The 20,886-nt window shown below is 40.5% G+C and overlaps 1 protein-coding gene across 1 annotated transcript in view; it reads right to left on the reverse strand.

Annotated features, from left to right (window-relative positions):
- VWDE (von Willebrand factor D and EGF domains) overlaps positions 1–17,035 on the reverse strand; it is a 40,417-nt gene extending 23,382 nt beyond the window's left edge. Inside the window, exons 1-9 of the mRNA XM_074573522.1 lie at positions 16,954–17,035; positions 11,749–11,933; positions 8,427–8,658; positions 6,325–6,390; positions 5,355–5,614; positions 3,711–3,800; positions 1,981–2,125; positions 1,081–1,295; positions 682–755 (exon numbers count right to left, since the gene is read on the reverse strand). Coding sequence (XP_074429623.1) covers positions 682–755; positions 1,081–1,295; positions 1,981–2,125; positions 3,711–3,800; positions 5,355–5,614; positions 6,325–6,390; positions 8,427–8,658; positions 11,749–11,933; positions 16,954–17,035 — 1,349 coding nt within the window. The remainder of the gene's footprint in view (positions 1–681; positions 756–1,080; positions 1,296–1,980; positions 2,126–3,710; positions 3,801–5,354; positions 5,615–6,324; positions 6,391–8,426; positions 8,659–11,748; positions 11,934–16,953) is intronic.
- Positions 17,036–20,886: the final 3,851 nt, after the last annotated feature.

Genomic DNA, 20,886 nt, shown 5'->3' on the forward strand with positions numbered 1-20,886 from the left:
TGACACCTTCCATGAATTAGAAACACTTTGAGAGACAGAAGCATACCAAAAACATGCCGGCTGTGGCCAAGGAAGCTGTCTTCACTTTAGAAAGAAGGTCAGTGATGTGCAAGTGACAGCAGTGATTAAGTCGCTTTCAATGCCTTAATGAACTCAGCACAACGTTACACAGGCAGCAGAGAGCTTCTAGCAACTTGATCCTTACAAGGATTCAGATAGTGACACCCAGAAACAGGGAAACTATGCTGTAGATCGGAAACACCTTTGCATTAAAGCAGTTTTGCCTAATCAATCATTTTATCATTGTTCATATTTAACAACATTTCTATCTTTCATAGTCAACAGACTGTACAGCAAGCCCTCCTCTCTTGGCATGCTCCTCTAAAATGGAAAACAGTCGATCTGCTTCACTCTTTTGCCCCAACCCCAAAACTTGCCTTTAGAAATACAAATACTGCAAACATCTTCATACCTGGCAAGCTTTTACTAACTAAAGCATGTTTATCCTTATTGTCCAAGAAAGAATGCAAAATACAGAGCGCAGTTGTGGAAACCTACAGCTAACTTGTATCACCAGCCCAGATTTAAAATAAAAAAATAAATTAATAAAACAAGCCCCCCAGAACCACCCACAAAAAACCCCGACGCACTTAAAATTAAGAGCAGCAATCCAGTGATTACCTTCCATCAAACGTAATTATATGAGGGTCAGTAAATGAGTAGCAGTAGGCAGTGGGTAGATCCTTTACTGTAATCTTCAAAACAAAGCAGCACATAGTAAACTATGTCAGATTAGGAAATAAACAGACTCTGGCACGTTGTTTATCTTATGATACTGGCTTACATTCTAATAAATATATTGTACTTTTAACCTATCTGAGTAGTTATATCAGTATGAACATGTAAAAAAAAAAATAATTCAAATGAAAATGCAGCATTTCAATGAAAATAAAACAATGGAAAATTGACCACTTTTAGAAATCTTGGTGTAAGTCAGCAAGTCACAACTGAAATAGAAGCTTCATTAACATCAGCCGCATTTCTGGCCACCTTACAGAGCATAACATGAAGATTTTCAACCTGTGTGCTTTCTGGAACGTAACCATTCCACAGGAAGCTCTCACTGGATATGGGTTCGACTGCAATTCTGGTAATTCTGTCTCCATCCTGCATAAAGTCTGTCACGGCAGTGAAATAAATTACAGCTTGACTACAGATTCCGTTATTGCAGGGTTTCTGGAGAAGATCCACATGACAAGAAGAAAGAGCCAAGTTTAAACCTAACTGCTCTTTACCTGTTTTAATGAAAGCACATCATTAGTGATTTTTCCTCTAAGTCAGTCACATTTTGTATACTACTGTTAATAGATATACTAACTTATTTACAAACATTTTCATAAATTAAAATAATTATGCATTTTTCTTGGGTTTGGTCGTGCAAAACTCCCTCTCTACATCTTCATACACACATCTAAGAACACGGTTTTGAATCTTCTAGTTTGATAGACAAATGGAAATCACGATAGGCTTGCTAACGTGACATAAAAATGGTTGTCTGCATAGGAAAGGCTCCTCCTGGGGTTCAGAGGACTTGTGCTTGAGAAACTACAGAAACAGTAATAATAGCGAAAAATGAGAACTTCACAACTGCATATACAATACTTGCAACACAACAGGTCAACAAAATGAACTGAATTATAAACTGTGCAAGTATTATGGTACTCTGTCTATTCAAGTTAAAGAATACGGCTCCGATCTCCATAGCTGCCAAAAACACCTCCTAAGTTTAACAAGTAATGGATTATGGACACATTCTTCTATACTTTCAGCAGCAGTATATACAGCCTATGAACATTTTGTTTTAATATTTTAGAAAGTATTTTACAATGTAAAAGCTTCTCCAAAGAAGGAGACCAGCAGGAATATTTGTAAAAGCACATTAAACATACAAAATGCAACAAAAATCAGGATAATACTTACCTTCATCAACAGTATTTAATGTTAGTGAGATTTTGCAGTCACTTTCAAGCTGGCTGAACTCAGGACAAGGAATAGGAACGCTACTTTCTATTGCCAGTCTGTATTCCTGCCCGTCTTCTGATATATCATATGTTTCTGGATGTATCTAGCAAAGAAGAAATTGTACTTAAAACACAAGCTTTGAGAGTAAACTACAGCACTGCTTACTAACCAGCCAGGAGTACAGTATAAAAAATTAAAGAGATGGAATGGCACAGCGCATGGCCTGTTCCACTTGATCAGGCTTGTTTAGATGGTCTGAAGAGCAGTGGCATACTGGGGAGAAGATGGGGACACGGTAGCAAGAGTCTTGAAGAGGCAGAAATAAGGGGCAAGGATAAGGAAAAGGCAAGAGTAAAGGCTAGCTAGAAAGGTAAGGAATTAGCAAACCACATTAACACCACAAAAACGTATTCTCTGGGTAACTTCTGGAAGCTAAAATCCAAACAGTTTGGTGTTTTGTCTGGGGGAAAGGGAGGGGGAGGCTACCTACAGGCAACAATGTCCCAAAAGAATTTGGAAGCACTCTATTCCTCCTGGGATCCCTCTCTGTAAACTTACAACACAGCTCACTATAGGTGCATAATCAAAAATGCAACTAGAGATCAGTAAGAGATGCCTACAACTGAGTGTTGTACACTGTGTGAAACCCTGAACGCAGCCTCACAGGAAAACAAAAATAATGCGTTCACACTTTGCAGTGTGCACTACACATTTGCACTTACAAGAGATAAATCTGGGCCCTGATCCTGCAGAAACATGAGCTCAGGCTTAACTTCATGAAGGGCAAATCCTTAAATCAACAGGATTATTCCCAAGACGTAATGACATGCAGGATGCCTTTCTGGGGTTGGGGTCCCCCTCCTGGCCAGCAAATGGGTCCCTATAGCTATATTCACAGTAGGAACTAAAATGAGTTTGGAGCTTGGCCTTTGACCAAGTGTCACGGCACAGCTCATGGCCCAGTTTCCCGCTCTAAGTCCAGAACCAGATTGGCCTCTTACCCTTCCATTACCCCCATGGCCAGCTGGGAAGCGGCCCATGAGCCATGTGCTGGGAGAGCCTGCTGGCATAAGCCAAAATCATGCCAAAAAAAGCATCATCAGTTACACATAATGGACAACAGTGTGCCAGGGCTCAGGTCTGCACCGTGGCCCTCCCAGTTTACAAACACAGCATCAGAGTCCACTCCAGCTGCTGGAAATCAAGGCTTTCACTATGTCTGTGAGCCTTCCTGCACCTTGAGTACATGGGGAGCACAGAAACAACTTTGACTCTTCTGCTTTTTGATGAATTTAAGTTCTCTACAGCCAACAACATGCTCTATTAATTCACAATTAATACATCTTGATTGCCTTCTAGTCAGAAGACTGACTGCTGTAGCAATACTTAGAAAGATTCCTACCACAATAAAGCAAAACAAGTTGCACCAGGGGAGGCTTAGGATGAATATTAGGAAGAATTTCCTCACCAAAAGTGTTATCAAACATTGGAACAGGCTGCCTAGGGAAGAGGTTGAATCGCCATCCCTGAAGGTATTTAAAAGATGGGTAGATGTGGTGCTGAGGGACGTGGTTTAGTGGTGGTTTTGGCAGTGTTAGGCTAATGGTTGGACTGGATGATCTTAAAGGTCTCTTCCAACCTAGATGATTCTATGATTCTTTTCTAAGATTATTTTCTTTCAAAATTACCTTAATGCCAGCAAAAAATTCCTTGCTTTCAACAGAAGTGCTTTGTATATCCGGCTTCTCCATGAAAAAAGCTGAACTGCTACAGTAGACCTGTAGGGCAAAATCGGTAAAATAGCATACATTTTTGTTACAAAGCGGTCACGTGAAGACAAAACCCAGCCATCATGGATCAATTTGATGGATTCATCACACCCAGTCTTCTGTTTGGACCAGAAGCTACTAATTGCCAGTGATGCTGCTTAAGAAAAACATAGAAACAGATCAAGCATCTCTTCCCAGCATACTCCACCAGCAGTGCTGAGACTTCTTGAACTAAAGGCCGCATACAAACCATCATGTTTAACAAGCACCTAAGTCTCCATGGATTTAACAAATCCTTTCTGGAGCATTTCCTTCACCCCATGACATCTCGTGGAAATGCATTCTATACTTTATTATTTGTTATTTACTTCTTTTTGTCCCTTTCACATTTTTGCCTCTTAACTTTGTTGAGTGCCCATTAGATCTTAGATTAGGCAAAACAATCATCCCCTCCTTCCCTCTTCTTACTATACTTTATTCCTGGTATTATGGGTCTGGATAATCTTTTTCAAGCTGAAGCGGTTATTGTGATTTCCCTCCACTCAACCAGTTCCATGCTACCAGACACTGTGGTTTTGCTCTGGTTTTGTATTTTTTGTTTATTTTTCTGTATCCCTTTTGAGATGTGTTGACCACACGTGCAATACTTGAGATCCTGAGAAAACCAAGGATTCACAGCAGCAGCAGGTAGTTTATGTCTGTGCCTTTCCTTTTGACTGTCACTGAGCTAACACCACCAGGCAACTATTCACAAAGTCCCCAAAGGATATTTGAGGATTAGCAATTGCCATTGTTGCCCATAAGCCATCCAAACAGCCTGGCTTTAGCTTCAACACACATGCACACACACACCAACCATGTGCTTTTTTGGTTTTTATTTTGGTCAGGAAAAATTAACCTGCATTTTGTTATATACAGGTAGAACGCTTATCGATTGTCCAGTTCTTAAGCTTCTCAAAGTTACCATGAGAGTCTAGATCTTGATTCTGCTACCACAGAAGGTAATGCAGGTACTCCCACTCCTTTTGATGGAGAGATTAAACCATTTAAATTCGATCCTGGAGACAACACCATCAAGCTCATTATTGATTCAGAGAACAGAAATGTACCTAATGAATCAACAACACAGCTTATCACAACGTCTGGCTTTTATAGCCTCTTACTTAGATGCAGTTGCATCCAAAAAAACCTCTTAATTTGCAGTATCAAACAAAATCACAGTAGAGGGTGAAGAAGATGCAACTTGAATAAGCATTTATCTCCTGGAGGCACAATATATTGTACTGAGACAGACAATCTAAAAGACTTAACAGTAGTGATAATTACTGACATATTCTATGGTATTTCCACATTTGTATGGGCACTGTTGGTGTAAACAACATCTAGAGGCAGTATGCTTCTGCCAAGAAAAATTACCCAGTACAGTGCTGGAACGCTGACTCTATCAACTGCTAAGTGTCTACCAAGCATTTATGAAATCAGATACCTTTAGATAAAATGGCTATGAAGGAGAAATAACATATTTTAAAAGATATGAAGAGTTTGTAATTATTTGTAACATACTCTATCTCCAAGTCTGACGTTTATCCCATCTAGTTCTAGAAGAGAGAACGTATGAACTGCTGTTTCATGTTTCAGTTCTTCTTTGATACCTTCAGGAGAAAGTCTTGACCAAGTTACAATGAATCCGACCGAGCCATTTGCAAAAGGAACACCAAAGGTGCACCTTAGGTAAATGCTGCCTTTCATCAACTGTGCTACAACTTCAGGAACAGCTGGTAGTGGTGGTGACACAGGTGGAGATGATGAAGGAGCCAGGTTACCTAGTCAAACAGAAGTATGGTTTGTGCTTTTTATTCTGTGCAAAACCAGTATTGGATGAAATGAGATTGACATATATTTTGTCAATTGATACACTAATAATTTTTACCTTTTTCCTATGTGGAAATATTACATAATTGTTTAGAGAATCAGAGAAAATGTGTATTTTTTTATTAATTATTGAAAGGAGAAAAAAATCCTTATCAGCCTCTGATTATATTCTAGCCCATAGGAAGTTGCTGAAGAGTGGGAAAAAACACCCAAAACAAGGGAACAAAATATATTTAATTATTTTACCAGACAGTAGAGAGCAACATGCAAAGGAATTTGCCTGACAGAAGAATATTTTCTCTACTTATGAAGAAAGGGAAAAGAAAAACGAAAAAGGCTATGTAACAAGGAACAGAATAAACAACAGTATGGTTTGTAGATTCATCTGATGTTTGACTCCCAAAGTATCAAGGTGATCTGTAAATCAGCGTTATTAAAACTACTTTGTAACATATTGGTACTTATTCTGAACAATATGCTGAGAAACTAATTTTGTAATCCAAGGTCTGAAATTACCGCCAAACTGCTCATTTTGCAAGAGACTGAGCAATACTGTCGATAACATGAGTATGTTTTCATTCAAGACAGAATATGGCTAAACGTTGACATTATTAGGTCACAGATGCACAGAAAATCTTTAAAATCAAACCAGAATACTTACTGCTACAGACGCCTTGAATCTCTGTTCCCTCAGGATCACAGGTCTGCGGCTTTGCATCTGAAACAACTACAAATTGTTCTTAAATTGTATATTCACACGCATAGAGAGTAGGTACACCAACGGTCTTAAATTATTGCCCTATGTTAAAAATACACAAAATATCACAAGACACTAATTGAAGCATAAATTAGCAGAACAGAAGCAATCTTCTAATCCTATTCATATACAATTATGGTAGCAGTCAGTACAGAGCCTTGCGTTGGAAATCACAAGTAGATGGGCTACACCTAGGAGGGAGGGTACGGAACATTCTACCACCTCTACACCTTTTACCGCAGATGTACGCAGCCAATACTTACAGATGTTGTTAGAGAATAAAAAGGAATTAAACTCTTCTCTTGAATATATAAGTTGTCTCCCCAAATCCACACCTGAATGTTTATTTATTAACTGTAACCCTGGACAGCCAAATTCAGCGTAGACCTGCTTTGAAAAAAAAATCATCTTTCCTACAGGGGCCTAAGGAAAAGTGCTTGCGTGCTGCTGTTGTTTGCTACTTTGTATGTTACTTTTAAAAAGTGGAACTTTGATTAAATATGAAAATACTGGTGCATTTGTAACAGAAGTAGAAAGAGGTTAGTCACTCGGTCAAACTAAGTCAAAAGGGCAGCAACAACACTGAAAACCCCATTCGCCAAAAAGAATGAAGAGCAGATTTTGATGTTCCACGCTTCAGTGATATAACATTTGAATTCTGTAGCATGTATGGGAGAGACTGTTTGAAAATTTGCATCAAGTGTTTACAGCTGTCAAATGTTACAGGGAAAACAGAGTACACATGGTAACCTAGATAACTAAAAGCAGCACAGGAGTACAAAGCACTTCGCATGAAAACATCACCTCAAGAGAGGGCTTTTAAACTCAAAATGTGTTTCAGATTTACGGTATTCAGCAGAGCCAAACCAGAGTTATGGTTCTTGCCTACTTTGTTTTGAGGCAGTAAAAATTTGCTAGCTCACTGCCTATGGTTTTTATACCCTCTTTCCTCTTTGTAAGCCATCATCCAAAGCAAATACAAAGTCCTATAGTGCGGGAGTTCTTTGTTGCTTCAGTCACTCACATGCTGAAATATCCCATTTCTGGCATTTTATTTTTTTTTTCTGTGAATAAAACCTTGGAGAATACCTTAAGAATTGGACCTAAAGGTATAATGATAGGCCACTAAAGCACCAGGAAACCCACTGATAGTTTTGGTATTAAGCTTTTGCAAGCAGACAGTAACAGAGAACATGAGTTAGAGAAATACAGTATATGACATAAAAATATTGCTAGTATATTCACAACAGTGTGTTACATGAGCTAATAAGAATCTCCTGTTACACTAATTTGTCACTGTTTCACAGTACTTATAACTTTAAGGATTTAACTATGCCTTCCTTAAGTTATCTAAAACATCTGGCATCAATAATGAAATACTGAAGTTTTGAGCTGTGAACGCCAACAGACTTTTGGAGCACAAGAGTCCAAGACAATGAGAGACATCGCAAAAGGATTCCAGTTCTTTCTCATAGTACTAATAAAGTGTGTATCAATAGAGCATTTCTGTGTTGGATTTTCTTCTAGCAACACTGTGTATACTCTCCAGAATGATGATAAAAGAGTTACAGTAAGAAAAAGATTCCTAACAACGCTAAACAATAATTGATATAAATTTGGTCAAGTTCTTAAACAAAATTTACCCTGACATGTAATACTATGCATATTCAGTAATGGGTATTTGGAGAGCACGAGTGCCATTGCAGGTACGAATTTTGACTTCTAGATGGGTCTTACATCCTCACTTTCATTATATGAACATTTCAATTCCTGTTTCTGGGCTTTGAACCACACTTGAGCGCTAAATGTAAGTTAAAAAGGGGTGGTGTGAACCCACCTTACCATACAAAATAATTTTTCTATCGCATCGAAATTAAAAGTAAGCATTGCAGGAAACTTTACCATGTATAGCTATTTCCAGATATTTCCGCTCAGCTAAGTATCAGAGAAACACACTTACCCATAAACACACGCGCTTAGTTGAGTTAGAGCATGCCCTTTCTCACCTTCTGCACAATACCCCATGCATCCTTGGGTGGGCTGCAGTAAGTAAACAAAGAAATCTCCGCAGTTCCTCACACTGACAGGGATTCGGAAAAGACAGCAGTCTTTTGAAGTGCTGAAGAAAAACCGCCATGTAGCACAAGCTGTTAACCGTTTGATCTCACCGGGCCGAGGCATGGATTCTGACTCCCTCAGAGACAACCAGACAGGGGCTTGAGTACCACAGTGATTCATCTTCAGCACCAGAGAAAAACATCAGAAAATGGTTAATGCTGTATCGAACTGTTGCTGTGCTTTAATGACAGGTACATACGTATTCAAGTAATTTCCTGCATGAGCTTTTAGCAAAGTTTAGACAGTGTAATCTAGGGCTTGCTTATATTCCTCCTCCAGGTTAAATACAAATACACACAAAAGAGGCTTAAGTCCTTCTTTGAGTCTAATGAATTTGTGTTTCTAAAGACAGGCTATAATTTAGTGCCTGAAGAACTTAACTGGGAGCCACACCTAAGTGTTTCACCCCAAAAAACTAGCAGTTGTATTGTGGCTTAGTGAGTTACTCTACACCCATTAACCTACAGTAACTGACTGCGTGAATGCTATCAGAGCACAGCAAATACAGGGTAGAAGATATATAGAACATCAACTATAGGTGCTAAAGCTGACACGTTTTATCTGCCCTTTGCCATGGACTGAGGGCTCAGCTAACCTGGATTTCACGTAAGAGATGTGGCCAGATGACGCAAGGTTACTGGCTTTCAAAGGTTACTAGCCAAAAATGCAGGACACCTGATAAGCCATGTCTGTCTTTCAATTCCCCACATTTAGAAATAAACATGCTTGTAATATACCCCCCCAGTAACAACCAGATGTTCCCTCCCTCGCAAACAAAAGCCTTCTTCAGTGCTTTTCCTCGAGGAGTGAGAAGTGTGCTGTGGAACAGTCTCCTTCACCCCTCACTACTGAGGTCTTCACATCAAGGAAGCTGCCATGCAGGTCACAATTTAACGGTATTACCAAGCATGGTAACTGAAGTCTAAGTCTGATTTAGCAGACACCAGAGTTTACCAGCTGAACACAGAAAAATGAATCCTGAGAAAAGGAGACAAAGAAGGAACCTGGTTCATGGGTTACCAGAAGGAGTTAAAGATCACCTCCTGTCTTTCATGTGCCTGCAGAAAGCAAAATGAAGAGAAACACCTAGAAGGACACAATGTGTTAAAGCCAGCATTTGCAAAATATTTACATGAAAACTATAAATCTGAAACTGTGTGATTTTGAGAACCTCTCCTCCTTCATACATCGCCTCAAGGATTCCTTTCTTTGACTTTATAGTGAAACCAGGTCTCAGACCATCTTATCCTTAAACCTCTTGTTCTAAAGGCTATACAGACTCATTGAACAATTACTCATCTGGAAAGTACACTTTTCTTTCTTTTTTTTCCTTCATCTAGAATATCTGAGCCCACCATCAATCCATCAGACAGACAGAATTAATGAGAAGTAGACAGAAATGGAATGGATTACTTAACAGAGTCTGAATCTTCGACAAGGATTAAATATAGCTATAATAAAAGTTCTCCTAAAAGGAAAGAAAGGAGGAAACTTCCCAAACAAGACATCCATTTTAGTTTGTTTTTAATGTTTTGACTTTGAGGTTTCAAAATAAATGTCTTGGTTTTGTCAACAGATGCAAAGAAGCAGATGCCAATGCATAAATTTCAATTGCTGAATAAGTTTTGAATCAATCTCTTTCCAACTGTAATTATCTGGACTCCTCTGTATTAGAATGGTAGCCTATTTTTGCCAAATATTTACCAAGCACTGAGAACTTTGGTCAGATTTCTAGAACTTTCCTAGATGATCTGAGCGGGTATCTTGCTAGTCTAACCTCTGTTCTGAAAACCACATCGTTTTTTACCCTGGTTTATCATGCTGGTTCTTTGAATAAAAGTATCCATTTTGAGAATATACAACTAGTTAATTAATTTGTTGGTATTAAATCTAACTGAAAGAAAGTCCTTCAGGAATGATACTCTCTGCAAGTTTTTTGCAGCTTAAGAACCTGGGTAGCAGTAGCCTCTGCAAGACAGCCCTCGAGTCCTTGAGTCAGCTGCACGTTAAACATACTTCAGTACTTTATACTGCTGCAAAGATTTCATAAAAATAAAACAAATAAATAAAAATAAGAGGAGCTGCTACAAACTCAATTTAATTTTACTAGTACGTTTTAACTGTTTTGTATTCCTTTAAAAGTGTTTCATTGTCAGGCTTTTCTTTTTTTTTTTTTTTTTTTTGAGACTGTGACCAGGCAATTTCAATTCCTTAGAAAAATCACAAGTAAAATATTCTAATGACATTTTTATTTTTTTTAAACTAGGAAATGTTTTAAAATAGGAATATAGTTGGCACGCTCCAAAATAAAGCCCTACAAGTCTAAAGTATTAAATATTCCAAGTAATTTTTGAGTCTTAGGGGACTCGCAATGACAAGGCAACTGATCTCCAGTTAGCTCTATTAGTTCAAGTCATTTTAGGAGTAATCTCTTCTCTCTAACATGATCACTTTTAAAGTTCCACAATTACTGGATTCATGTGGCTGCACGTCTTTATACTGCTTTCACATGGCCTTCCCGACAGACTGACCATCACATAGTTGCAGCTTTACAACATGATCGGCCTGCGACGCTGCCACTGAGAAACTCCTTAGCAGTAACTACAAATGACAGCTTTTTGAGTGCTCTAAAGGGGCACCGGAGGGCACTAAAAAAGCTCTGGAGTCCCCAACATAAGAAGGACATGGACCTGTTGGAACATGTCCAGAGGAGGGCCACAAAGATGATCAGAGGGCTGGAGCACCTTTGCTAGGAAAACAGGCTGAAAGAGTTGGGGTTGTTTGGCCTGGAGAAGAGAAGGCTCCGGAGAGACCTTATAGTGGCCTTTCAGTACCTAAAGGGGGCCTACAGGAGAGATGGGGAGGGACCCTATCAGGCAGTGTAGTGATAGGACGGGGAGTAACGGTTTTAAACTGAAAGAGTGTAGATTTAGATAAGATATTAGGAAGAAATTCTTTACTGTGTGGGTGGCGAGGCACTGGAACAGGTTGCCCAGGGAAGTTGTGGATGCCCCATCCCTGGAAGTGTTCGAGGCCAGGCTGGATGGGGCTTTGAGCAGCCTGGTCTAGTGGGAGGTGTCCCTGCCCATGGCAGGGGGCTGGAACTAGACAACATTTAAGGTCCCTTCGTTCTGGTTTTATACCTATCCTACTGAAAAATTCTTAAGAAAAAATATGTATTTCTCATAATCAAATGAGTTGTAACAATACCTCCACGCACTTGGTTGGCATCTCAGCAGGCTTATCAAAAATCATAAAGCGATACCATCCTGGTGTTAGGGAATGGTCACATATTAAATCCTGAATAGCTGATTGCTGGAGGTGGGATGAATCAAAATCAACGCTTCGGTAAGGGCTCTGCAGGATGTGATGTCCACCAGGAGAGCATTCAAGAACTGTGGAGCAAGAGTATTCTGATGATCAAGATGGAATGCCGAACAAGTATGTTAGAAAATATGTTAAGTATTTTTAATGGGAAAATATGCATATATCGCAATATGATGCTACTTTTACTGAAAACCATATTGAAGTCTTAGTAACAACAACAAATAGTTGCTGGCACCCTAAAATTTAATAGAATTCATCATGTGGTAACTTCCCCTTCTTTAAGTGGACAATAAATGCAAATTAATAACATGAAGCATTTATCCTAGATGTAAAAACAGTGGAAAGGAATATGTTCATACTTTTTCTCTGGATTTTGACTTTCTAGTTTCACTGATGTTTATGAAAGCTGAATAAAAATGGGGTGTCAGATATGTCAAATCTAACCTTAAGAGGAGTAAGGATTATCCAAAGGTATTTTGTAAATAGGCTTCCACTTTATAAGGTTCCTAAGCACGAAATGAAGAATTCTCTCAAATGGATGAGAGGTAGTTGCATACACTTTGCAGGTAGAGATGCAGATCATAGCAAAAGTGTGTACGGAAATGGGCAGATACCGAGTTACACATTTTAAGTCAATTTGCATGACTGACATATTAAATTTTAATAAATACAACTCATAATCATATTTTTGGACATCTAAGTGACCTTGTGGCCTCAAAAAACATCTCAAAATTGCTGATAAATAAAGGATCAGAATCTGAAGGCATCTTTATGACAGTTTTTTTAAAATGCAGACTCGTTCAGAAATAAAGCAGAATGTCATAATTTCTGACTCTCATCTGGCAACTGAGTTGATTCCTGTCAAAGACAGTGACAATAAAAGTTCTGACTAACAGCATATTTACATGCAACATGCTGAGTGGCCATTCTTGCTCAGGAATGTGCTTGGGAAGTGAAAGTAGGGGGAAATAAAGTAAGGGAATGTTTATAAATAAGTAACATTTAAAACGCACCTATTTATTTACCTTGCTTTTACAAATGGATTCCAACTGATGCTGACTGTGAATGAAATTTCAGGTTATATTGAATGCCACAGTTAATCTTAATTCTTGCCTCTACTGCGCTACTAATGAATTAAGAAAATGCAACTATAAGCAAAGCTCTATAATCTTACGTTTTGAATATTAATACTCTGTTCTTCAGTTTTCACTGCCAGGCTTTTCTGTATTTGTCCCATATTTTGCATGGTGTAACTGTGTCACTGATTACAAACATATTTTGGTTCAAATCATTTAATAATGCACTCTCTTCCACATTTTTCATGCCATTGTCCAGATAGACAACCACAATTATAAAGCAGTTTCAAAATCAGGTAATTCCCCTCCTTCAAATGGAGAAGATGCCCCAGTGAAAGAACAGACTTCATCTCTTTCAAGCGCAGTTTGAGAATCCTACAGTCTTTCAAAGACGGAAGATTTAATCTGATATGGCTTTAGGCTACCCAGGCAGGTAACAATAGCTTTATCTTCTATCCTCTAAGGGCAGATGGAAGTCAATGTGATTGACTGTGCCACCACTGTGCTTCTGAGTTACTTGTAGTAGCCCGTAGGCTATTCGTGTCCATACAAGTTGACCTCATTGAGAATTTATCCTTCATTGGAATTTGAAGAAAAGCCCTTGAAGAATCACAGGTCAGTCATGTGTGTTATTGAAATGTTTTCCAAGCAAGCTACAGCACAAGCAGTTTATGAACCATGGTGAAAGTTTCTTCCTGTCTTCTATTTTTTTATTGGAATTCTCCCTCTCATACAGCACCCTCATTAGGTTTCTTTCCTGTAACTGAATCATCCTTAAACAATTAATATCTGTTACCTTTTCCATTAATAAATCAAGGTAGACATGAGACAAGTCTTTATTTTCTTTTCCTCTGCAGTTTAATTAGATCATCATTTGATAGATCTTTAAAACACTTGACTGTACTCACTTGTAATGGGGTTATAAATCCTACAAAAGATCAAATTATACGTTTCTTCTTATTATGCACATCACTTCAAAATGTCTATCCAGCTCTTCATTTATTCTTTCTTCCTTTTTAGAAGTATGTAATATTTCCATAGTTATTGCTTGGAAATCTCATGTTACTTAACACTGGTTGATTTATTTTTTTTGTCTTTCTTTTCTTTTTCTTACCTATTCTGCAAAAAAACCCTGCAAATAAGTGCCATCATCAATAATACAAATTAAAATATTGTATCACACATCTGAGTGAAACTGATGTGCTGTCTAAATCTAGCAACAGCAGAAACAAATAGGAAATGGAAGTTGTGAAAAAGTTACCCCCGCAGACCAGATCTGCTCAGAGAGAGCTGCTGGCTAAATTTTCCACTGAAATAATGATTTCCTTATTTGTGACGTATTAAAAAAATGAAAAAATTATATAAGCATTGTTTAAAAATTCATTCTCAGAACGAGAAATACCGATTTTGCTGTAATGCTCCAGAAAAGCTGTGCCTGTGTTCAACACCCAGCAATTTTCAGCCCAGTGAGTCAAATCTGACAAAATAATAAGGAACTAAAACCAGGGCCTGGTAACTTGAAAGCGCTAAGGAAGCTTAGCCACAGGGCAAGTTTCCCTCCCAGCTCTGCCTAGTATAGGAGGGACACTAAAGTATGGGAAGGCATCTATGCTACTGTCGACTTACAGCATCTTCATCCACAGTCACAAAATATTCTGACATGTTCTGACCCAAAAATGGAAAACTCACGTTAGCGTTAACAGAATTTATCATTTAAGAATGATTATTCGTGATGCAAGTCTTTCCATATATATGGGAATATTATTTTTAATTTTTTTTCTTTTAGGACCTTTAAATGTATTAGTGATTTAATAACTTTAAATTGAAATATTTGCTTTAGAACAGTTAAATTGAATTTCTAATTACAAAATACACAAATAAATAGTTAAGACTGTAAAATTCAGCCTCCTTTGTAGACAGCGCACCATTGGTTTAACCTAACCTAGGGGAGACACACGTGACAGGCTACGAGGAGAGACTTATTTCTAGGAAGTCAAACTCTCCCATTTTGCTTGGAGGTCCAAACATCACATCCTGTCTGCTAGAAAAGCGATCTGTCTTGGGAAAACATGCAGCTGTTTCCCTAGAATTCAAATTTACTTATTATATTCTGTGCTTCTTTCCACAAACAGCCTGTATACTGTATCTGGCTCTCTGCTGTTCTTTAACTGGGGTCTCTGCATGCCAGGAGGAATTTGATTTCATGTTTGCTTTTTCCTGACTGTCTTCAGGTTTAATACAGTAAGCTTTGCCTGGATCCATCCCAGACCTTCTTGGTCTTGCCAGATACTGAGAATCTTGCCAGATACTGAGAAATGTGACCCTAAGACAGAAAAGAATTCAACTTTTGCAACACCTTAAAGACAAGGATAGCATTGTGCTGGTGGATGAGCCATTTGGGAGAGAGATAGACTAAATCTCTGCCACCACATTGGGGTTTGTACCTTGACTGCCACAAACTGGATCAGGTAATAGGTACTCTGAAGACCACACATTAACCAAAAGTCAAAGAGGTTCTTGAAATTAACACAGGAGCTCATTTTCCACAAAGATATATTTAAGTGGCTCCTGATGACTGCCTCTGAGGAACTCGGGTGGGAAACCGAGTTTTTCCATTCCCTGTTCACATCTCTGTTCCAATCCATGTTCAGAGAGGGGCCGAAGATTTTCCATCTATCCATAATGCTTCCAGCATTATGGAGCAGTCAGGAACAGAGGGCTGCTGGGTGCAATCCCAAGTAGAGACAGGAAAAGGAGGAGCTCGTGGAGTACAGGTGGGCAAGGACGGAGTGGCAGGACTGGCAACTCAGTTCCTCAGGTAGGGAGGATGGATGGCTTATCAGGTTTGTATCTCCTGCTGTCCAAAGGCCAGGGTCTGGCAGATGACTACAGATAAAGAACTAGTGCCACTAGTATGTGCCCACCCTGATCTTGAAAGTGCTTTTTCTTGCATCTGCTGACTGCAAAGGAAGCAGCATATCGACATCCCAACGCAGAAATTAGAACTAGGACTGTATTCAAGAAAAGTGCCCAGATCTATTTGTGGATTTCAACTCTGTCAAAATACTAAATTAGAAAGACGTTCACTTTTTGGAAGAAGATATCCTTAAGTAATTATTTAGAGTAACACTTTTAAAGCAAAATATGAAAATGACTGTAACTATTTACCTAAAAGATACCATTTGCTTGGATGAGACATGCAAAAGAACATGATCACAAATGTTATAGCAATGACCATGGCAATGCAATGGACCAGGAATATGGATGCTCCCGTACACGGAACAGTGAAGAAAATAGAATCAAGACACACACATTAATACATCTTTATAAGTAACATGATTTGAATGGGTGTTAAAACACTTTTCAACCACTCACGTCACCCTAAAGGGTGCTTTGTAAAGGTAGTAAGTAGTTGCATAACCTTTAAAAAATGTAAAATACATGCTTAACGAATATTTTCTAGTAATTCTCAACATAACACGCTATTGTATCTACTCTTTATGTGTTTTCTCTCCTAAATTCGAAAGAATATGATATGATTTTTGCGCAGGTTTTGCAAATCACTTTGCAGAGGTCCCAGGTACGGATGTGCCAAAGCACCGCATGTGCTCCAGCACACGGGGAAGAGAGAGCAGGGAAGAAAGAGCGGGAGAATTAACATTCCTGCTCTCCGATTCTCACTTGGTAGGTTTTCCCTGCAGGTGCACTGTGACAACGCCAGCTCCTCTTTTGTCGCTTCATAAAGTTAAGCCTCCTCCAGCGAGACTAGAAACCACGAGGCTGTTACTAGCGATGGAGCACAGGCGATGTGCGGGCACAGGGGAAGGACCAGACCCCACCCGCTCCCTGGGACGGGGACACGGCGAGCGCTCCGTGACAGGGGGCTGCTTCCAAACCCGCCCGGGCTGGGGGCAGCCGCCCGCCCCTGCTCCCCCCGCGGTCACCTGCCGGCGGCGATGTCCCCTCCCGCCGCCGCTCGCCCCCTCTCGGTGCCCGGCCCGGCGCCTCTTACCTCGCCGGCGGGGTCTGGCCGCCGCCAGACACCCCATCAGGGCGGCGCAGAGCCAGAGGGATGGGGACACAGACGCCCGCATGGCCCCGCCGCGCCGAACGGACACTCCGCCGGGCTCCGTTCCCCTCCGCCGGGCTGCCGGGACGGGCGGCGGCTCCGCGCTCTTCTGGCGGCTCCCTGCGCCCACCCCCGCGCCTTAGTGCAGCCCCTCCCGCCGGGGGTCCGCGGCGGGGCCCGGCCCTCCCACCACCCCCCTCCCTGCCGGCCCCGGCCCGGCCCCGCCGCGGGTGGCGGCTCCCGGCGCCGGGGCGGGGGGCGGCGGCGGCTTGTGGCAGCCGGGCAGCCCCGGTTCCCCTGGGCGGCTGGGCATCCCCTGCCCGGGTGCTCCGGGGAGGGAAGAGGGGATTTTCAGCGGGAAAACAAACGAAACACTCAGTGATTCCTGTCGGGGGCTTTATGAAGACGCTTTTTTAAGTCCTAGACAGACCCAAAGCTGGTCAGGGTCATGAAAGAGCAACGTCCTGCTCTCCTCTGACCCGTAACTCTATTTTCTAATGTGCAGTAAAGTGCCGAAAAACAGACAGTTTCAAATTGTTTGCCGTGGATGCTTTGGTCATTTCCTGAGATCACCAAGAGTGTTTTATACTTCTGCTTTATTGATCATTACAACCTGCTGTGTTTGATACCATCAATGCAGAATGAGTTCCGGAAATATTTAACAGTTTCAAGCACCCAAATTTCAAGGCTTGCTGGGAGATGCTCCTATTTGGAAACAACTGGAAGAGGACAAAGAGGACGAACCTCGGCCTTTAAGATTGGGTAATGCAGGTATTTTTCTTTGTAGGCTTGAGGCTGTGCAGGCACTGAACGACTTTGCACACACAAGAGTCTACAGCAGTCTGCAGAAATGTTTCACATTCTCATTAAGGATATGCAGACTCAAATCAAACAAATAAATGTTGCTGACAGTAAAACACAGTTTACCGCCATCCACTGCAAAGGTAAAATGTCCGGTGGGGACCGCTTTGAGGAGGTATTGCCCTGGGCGGCTCTTGGCAGAGCAGGTTTCCCCGCAGAAGGAGGTATCAGGGCCTGGAGTCAAGGCAGAGACAGAGCAGCATTGTGGGGGTGACCTCAGTCTGCTCTTCTGCGCACACCCGGAGCCTCCCCGCTGGAAGACGCAGTTCAGCTCCATGACAGCAGCGAGTTTTTAAAAGGAATAGCTAGCAGAGCCTGCGAGGTGAATTCAGAGTCTTGGATTTCTGTCAGTTCTCTGTGGCAGATGTATTTCTTCTAGGCATTCAGGGAAATTTTGATGACAAGTTTTCTTAATTGTTTAGACAACCGTCTGGGTTATTTGTTACCAGGTACGATGAACTTTTATCCTGAAAAGCTGCATACGTCTGAAATAAGCTTGGGGTTTGTTTTCATTTTTTCCCAAACTGTGTGTTTATAAAGAAGACAAACGGAAAGAGGTGTTTTACAAAACAAGTTACAAAATAAGGACCTAGAAAGAGGGACGTGAGAAGCTTTGACAAAATTTAAACATTGAGCTACTTCTTTGACCCCTGCTAATCATGATGGAGTGGTATTTACAGGAGGATTAACACCTTTCATCATGGATCATGCGGGAGACGGAAAGAAGTGGCAGTAACGGCTGCTGGGGTAAAGACACCTTTCATCTATTCTGCACTGGTTTTCCTCTGCCAGCTCCCTCTGCTACTATCAGCCTTGTACCATCTTACAGTGACAGCAGAGGAAGAGCATATTGTGGTTAAAAGAGCTGACAGCTTGCCAAAAGTAGTACTCGGTGCTCACGGTGACGGAGTTGTGTCAGTGACAGTGAAGTTACAAAAAATGAAAGTAATTCTAGGGCAGCCTCATGCTTATAACAGGAGTATAGGTCTTTCCAGGAGGTTGCAATTACAGAAATTGCAGATTTGCGCTTTCCAGGAGGTTGCAATTTCCAGGAGGCTGCAATTTCAGGCAGTAATTTGCATAGTTTTAGTGGAGTAAATCATAGGCTATGTAAAATCAGTTTGCACTACTGAAAACACCTCTTTGACTTACGATGGAATATGAAGTCAAACTACATATTAATAGTAATGTATGTACATATTAATAAGTAGCAGGATATTTGGGACTGTTGAATGCAGGAAGAACTTAAAATACTATAAATGATTATGTAGTCCAAGACATAACTGTTGAAGTTTGACTAAAAACACGACACAGGAAGCAATGGTATCAATGCCAGGGAGCATTTAGACATTGTAGCACAGAGCAGCATTTCCCAGAGTGGATATTATGAATAACAACGAAGAAATAGAGATGCAAGCTTGGTTTCGAAAATTATTCCAAGGTTAACTTCCAGTTTAGTAATCTCAGTCTGTTCAGTAAAGCTTTTAAATATATATTTAAATTAAGGTGGATTCTTAAGTTTCATCTATGAATGAACAAAAGTGGTTTTTTGAGTGAAGCCTGAGTAGAAGTACTTTTGCTGACTCAAGACTGACTTATTCGGGAGGGAAAAGCATAGTGATAAATTGGAGAAAACAGACGTGTTGGATGACAAGGAGCAGGGACTTGGGCAATGCTGAAAATAGAGTCATTGCGAAGTTTAAAAATTCAGATAAAAAAGAAGGTGGCGCTGCTGATGCTAAGTGTTTGACGCTGCAACTAGATTGTACTGGTTTGATGGTTATCTGCATAAGTTCATGACTGTGCATCTCCAATGTGTGTGTATGCATAACCGGAATCCTAGAAAAATCGTGACAGACAAAAAAGGGAACTTTCTTATAAATGCAGCCAACATAGCAACTTCTTACTTGTGTGATCTCTATAACGGTGCACCTTAGATCATGAACTTAATATACATGAAATACGTGTCTCATGCAGTATTTAGCAAGACGATGTTATCTCAAATTGCATTTGGGGGAACAGTCCAGAGCAGGCAGCAGGGAAGTGGATAGCAGGCTGATTAAAGACAAAGGAGTAATAGCCTGAATTGTTATAGGTAACTAAGTCAGGAAGAACAATCAGCCGTGTTTGCCACAATGTGTACGTTCACAAATACGTGCGCATAGCTGTTCAGGTGTGAGCTGGAAATGAGAACTCACCTTTGAGTTTTGAAAGTATTTGGCTCCAGACCAAGGCGTGAAGGTTTTTTGTAGGTGTATCCAAGCCCTAAACTCAAAGGTAAATAAGGGGATCACACAGAACAAAGGCAGTGCTTGTGGTAGGCTATTTGGCATAACAAGTAATTAGTGTGAAAGCTGGTGCACAAGAGAAGGGAAGCAGAGACTGAGAGCTGAGGGCAGCAGCCAGGTGGGTGGATGCTGTCCTGAGCAATGAATCTTCAAATCTGACACTTAAGGCTTCTTAGCGATATTTTGTAAATAAAGGTAAACAATTAGAGAATAATCTGATCACGTGTAAGCTAAAATTGCTCACTATATCTGATTTATTATAAGCCTTTTTTTTCAAACTATCTAGCTTAGAGGATGAATGGGAGTCTTAAACGAATCCCCCGTGCTGTGCGATTAAGCCTGTCTGTATTGTAGGTAAGGTAAATTTGAATAAGCCTTTTAAACTTATGTTGCTGTATTTGTTATCTGTGCAGAGATAGAACATGGATGACAGCTCCAAATAAAGCTGTGAGCAGAACTTGGAAGCTGGGGGAGATTTCCCTGCAAAGCTTCAAAGGGTCATTGTAGTAATGCCAAGGGCTGGATGTTTGGAGAGTTGCCTTCAGCAGATAACACCCCTCCAGTAAGGAGCAGATGGCTGAGAGATAGCCCACAGCTCTGGGCAGATCCAAAAGCATCAGAGAGGGACAAGTTCTCTTGTACTTCCCCTTTAATGTTTTTAATTCTTTCAGTTCGTAAAAATAATTTCTTTTCAATTATGCCATTTCATTTATGAGAATGGTAAGTG

The sequence above is a fragment of the Larus michahellis genome, chromosome 2 (genome assembly GCF_964199755.1).
Source record: "Larus michahellis chromosome 2, bLarMic1.1, whole genome shotgun sequence".
Taxonomy (NCBI): domain Eukaryota; kingdom Metazoa; phylum Chordata; class Aves; order Charadriiformes; family Laridae; genus Larus; species Larus michahellis.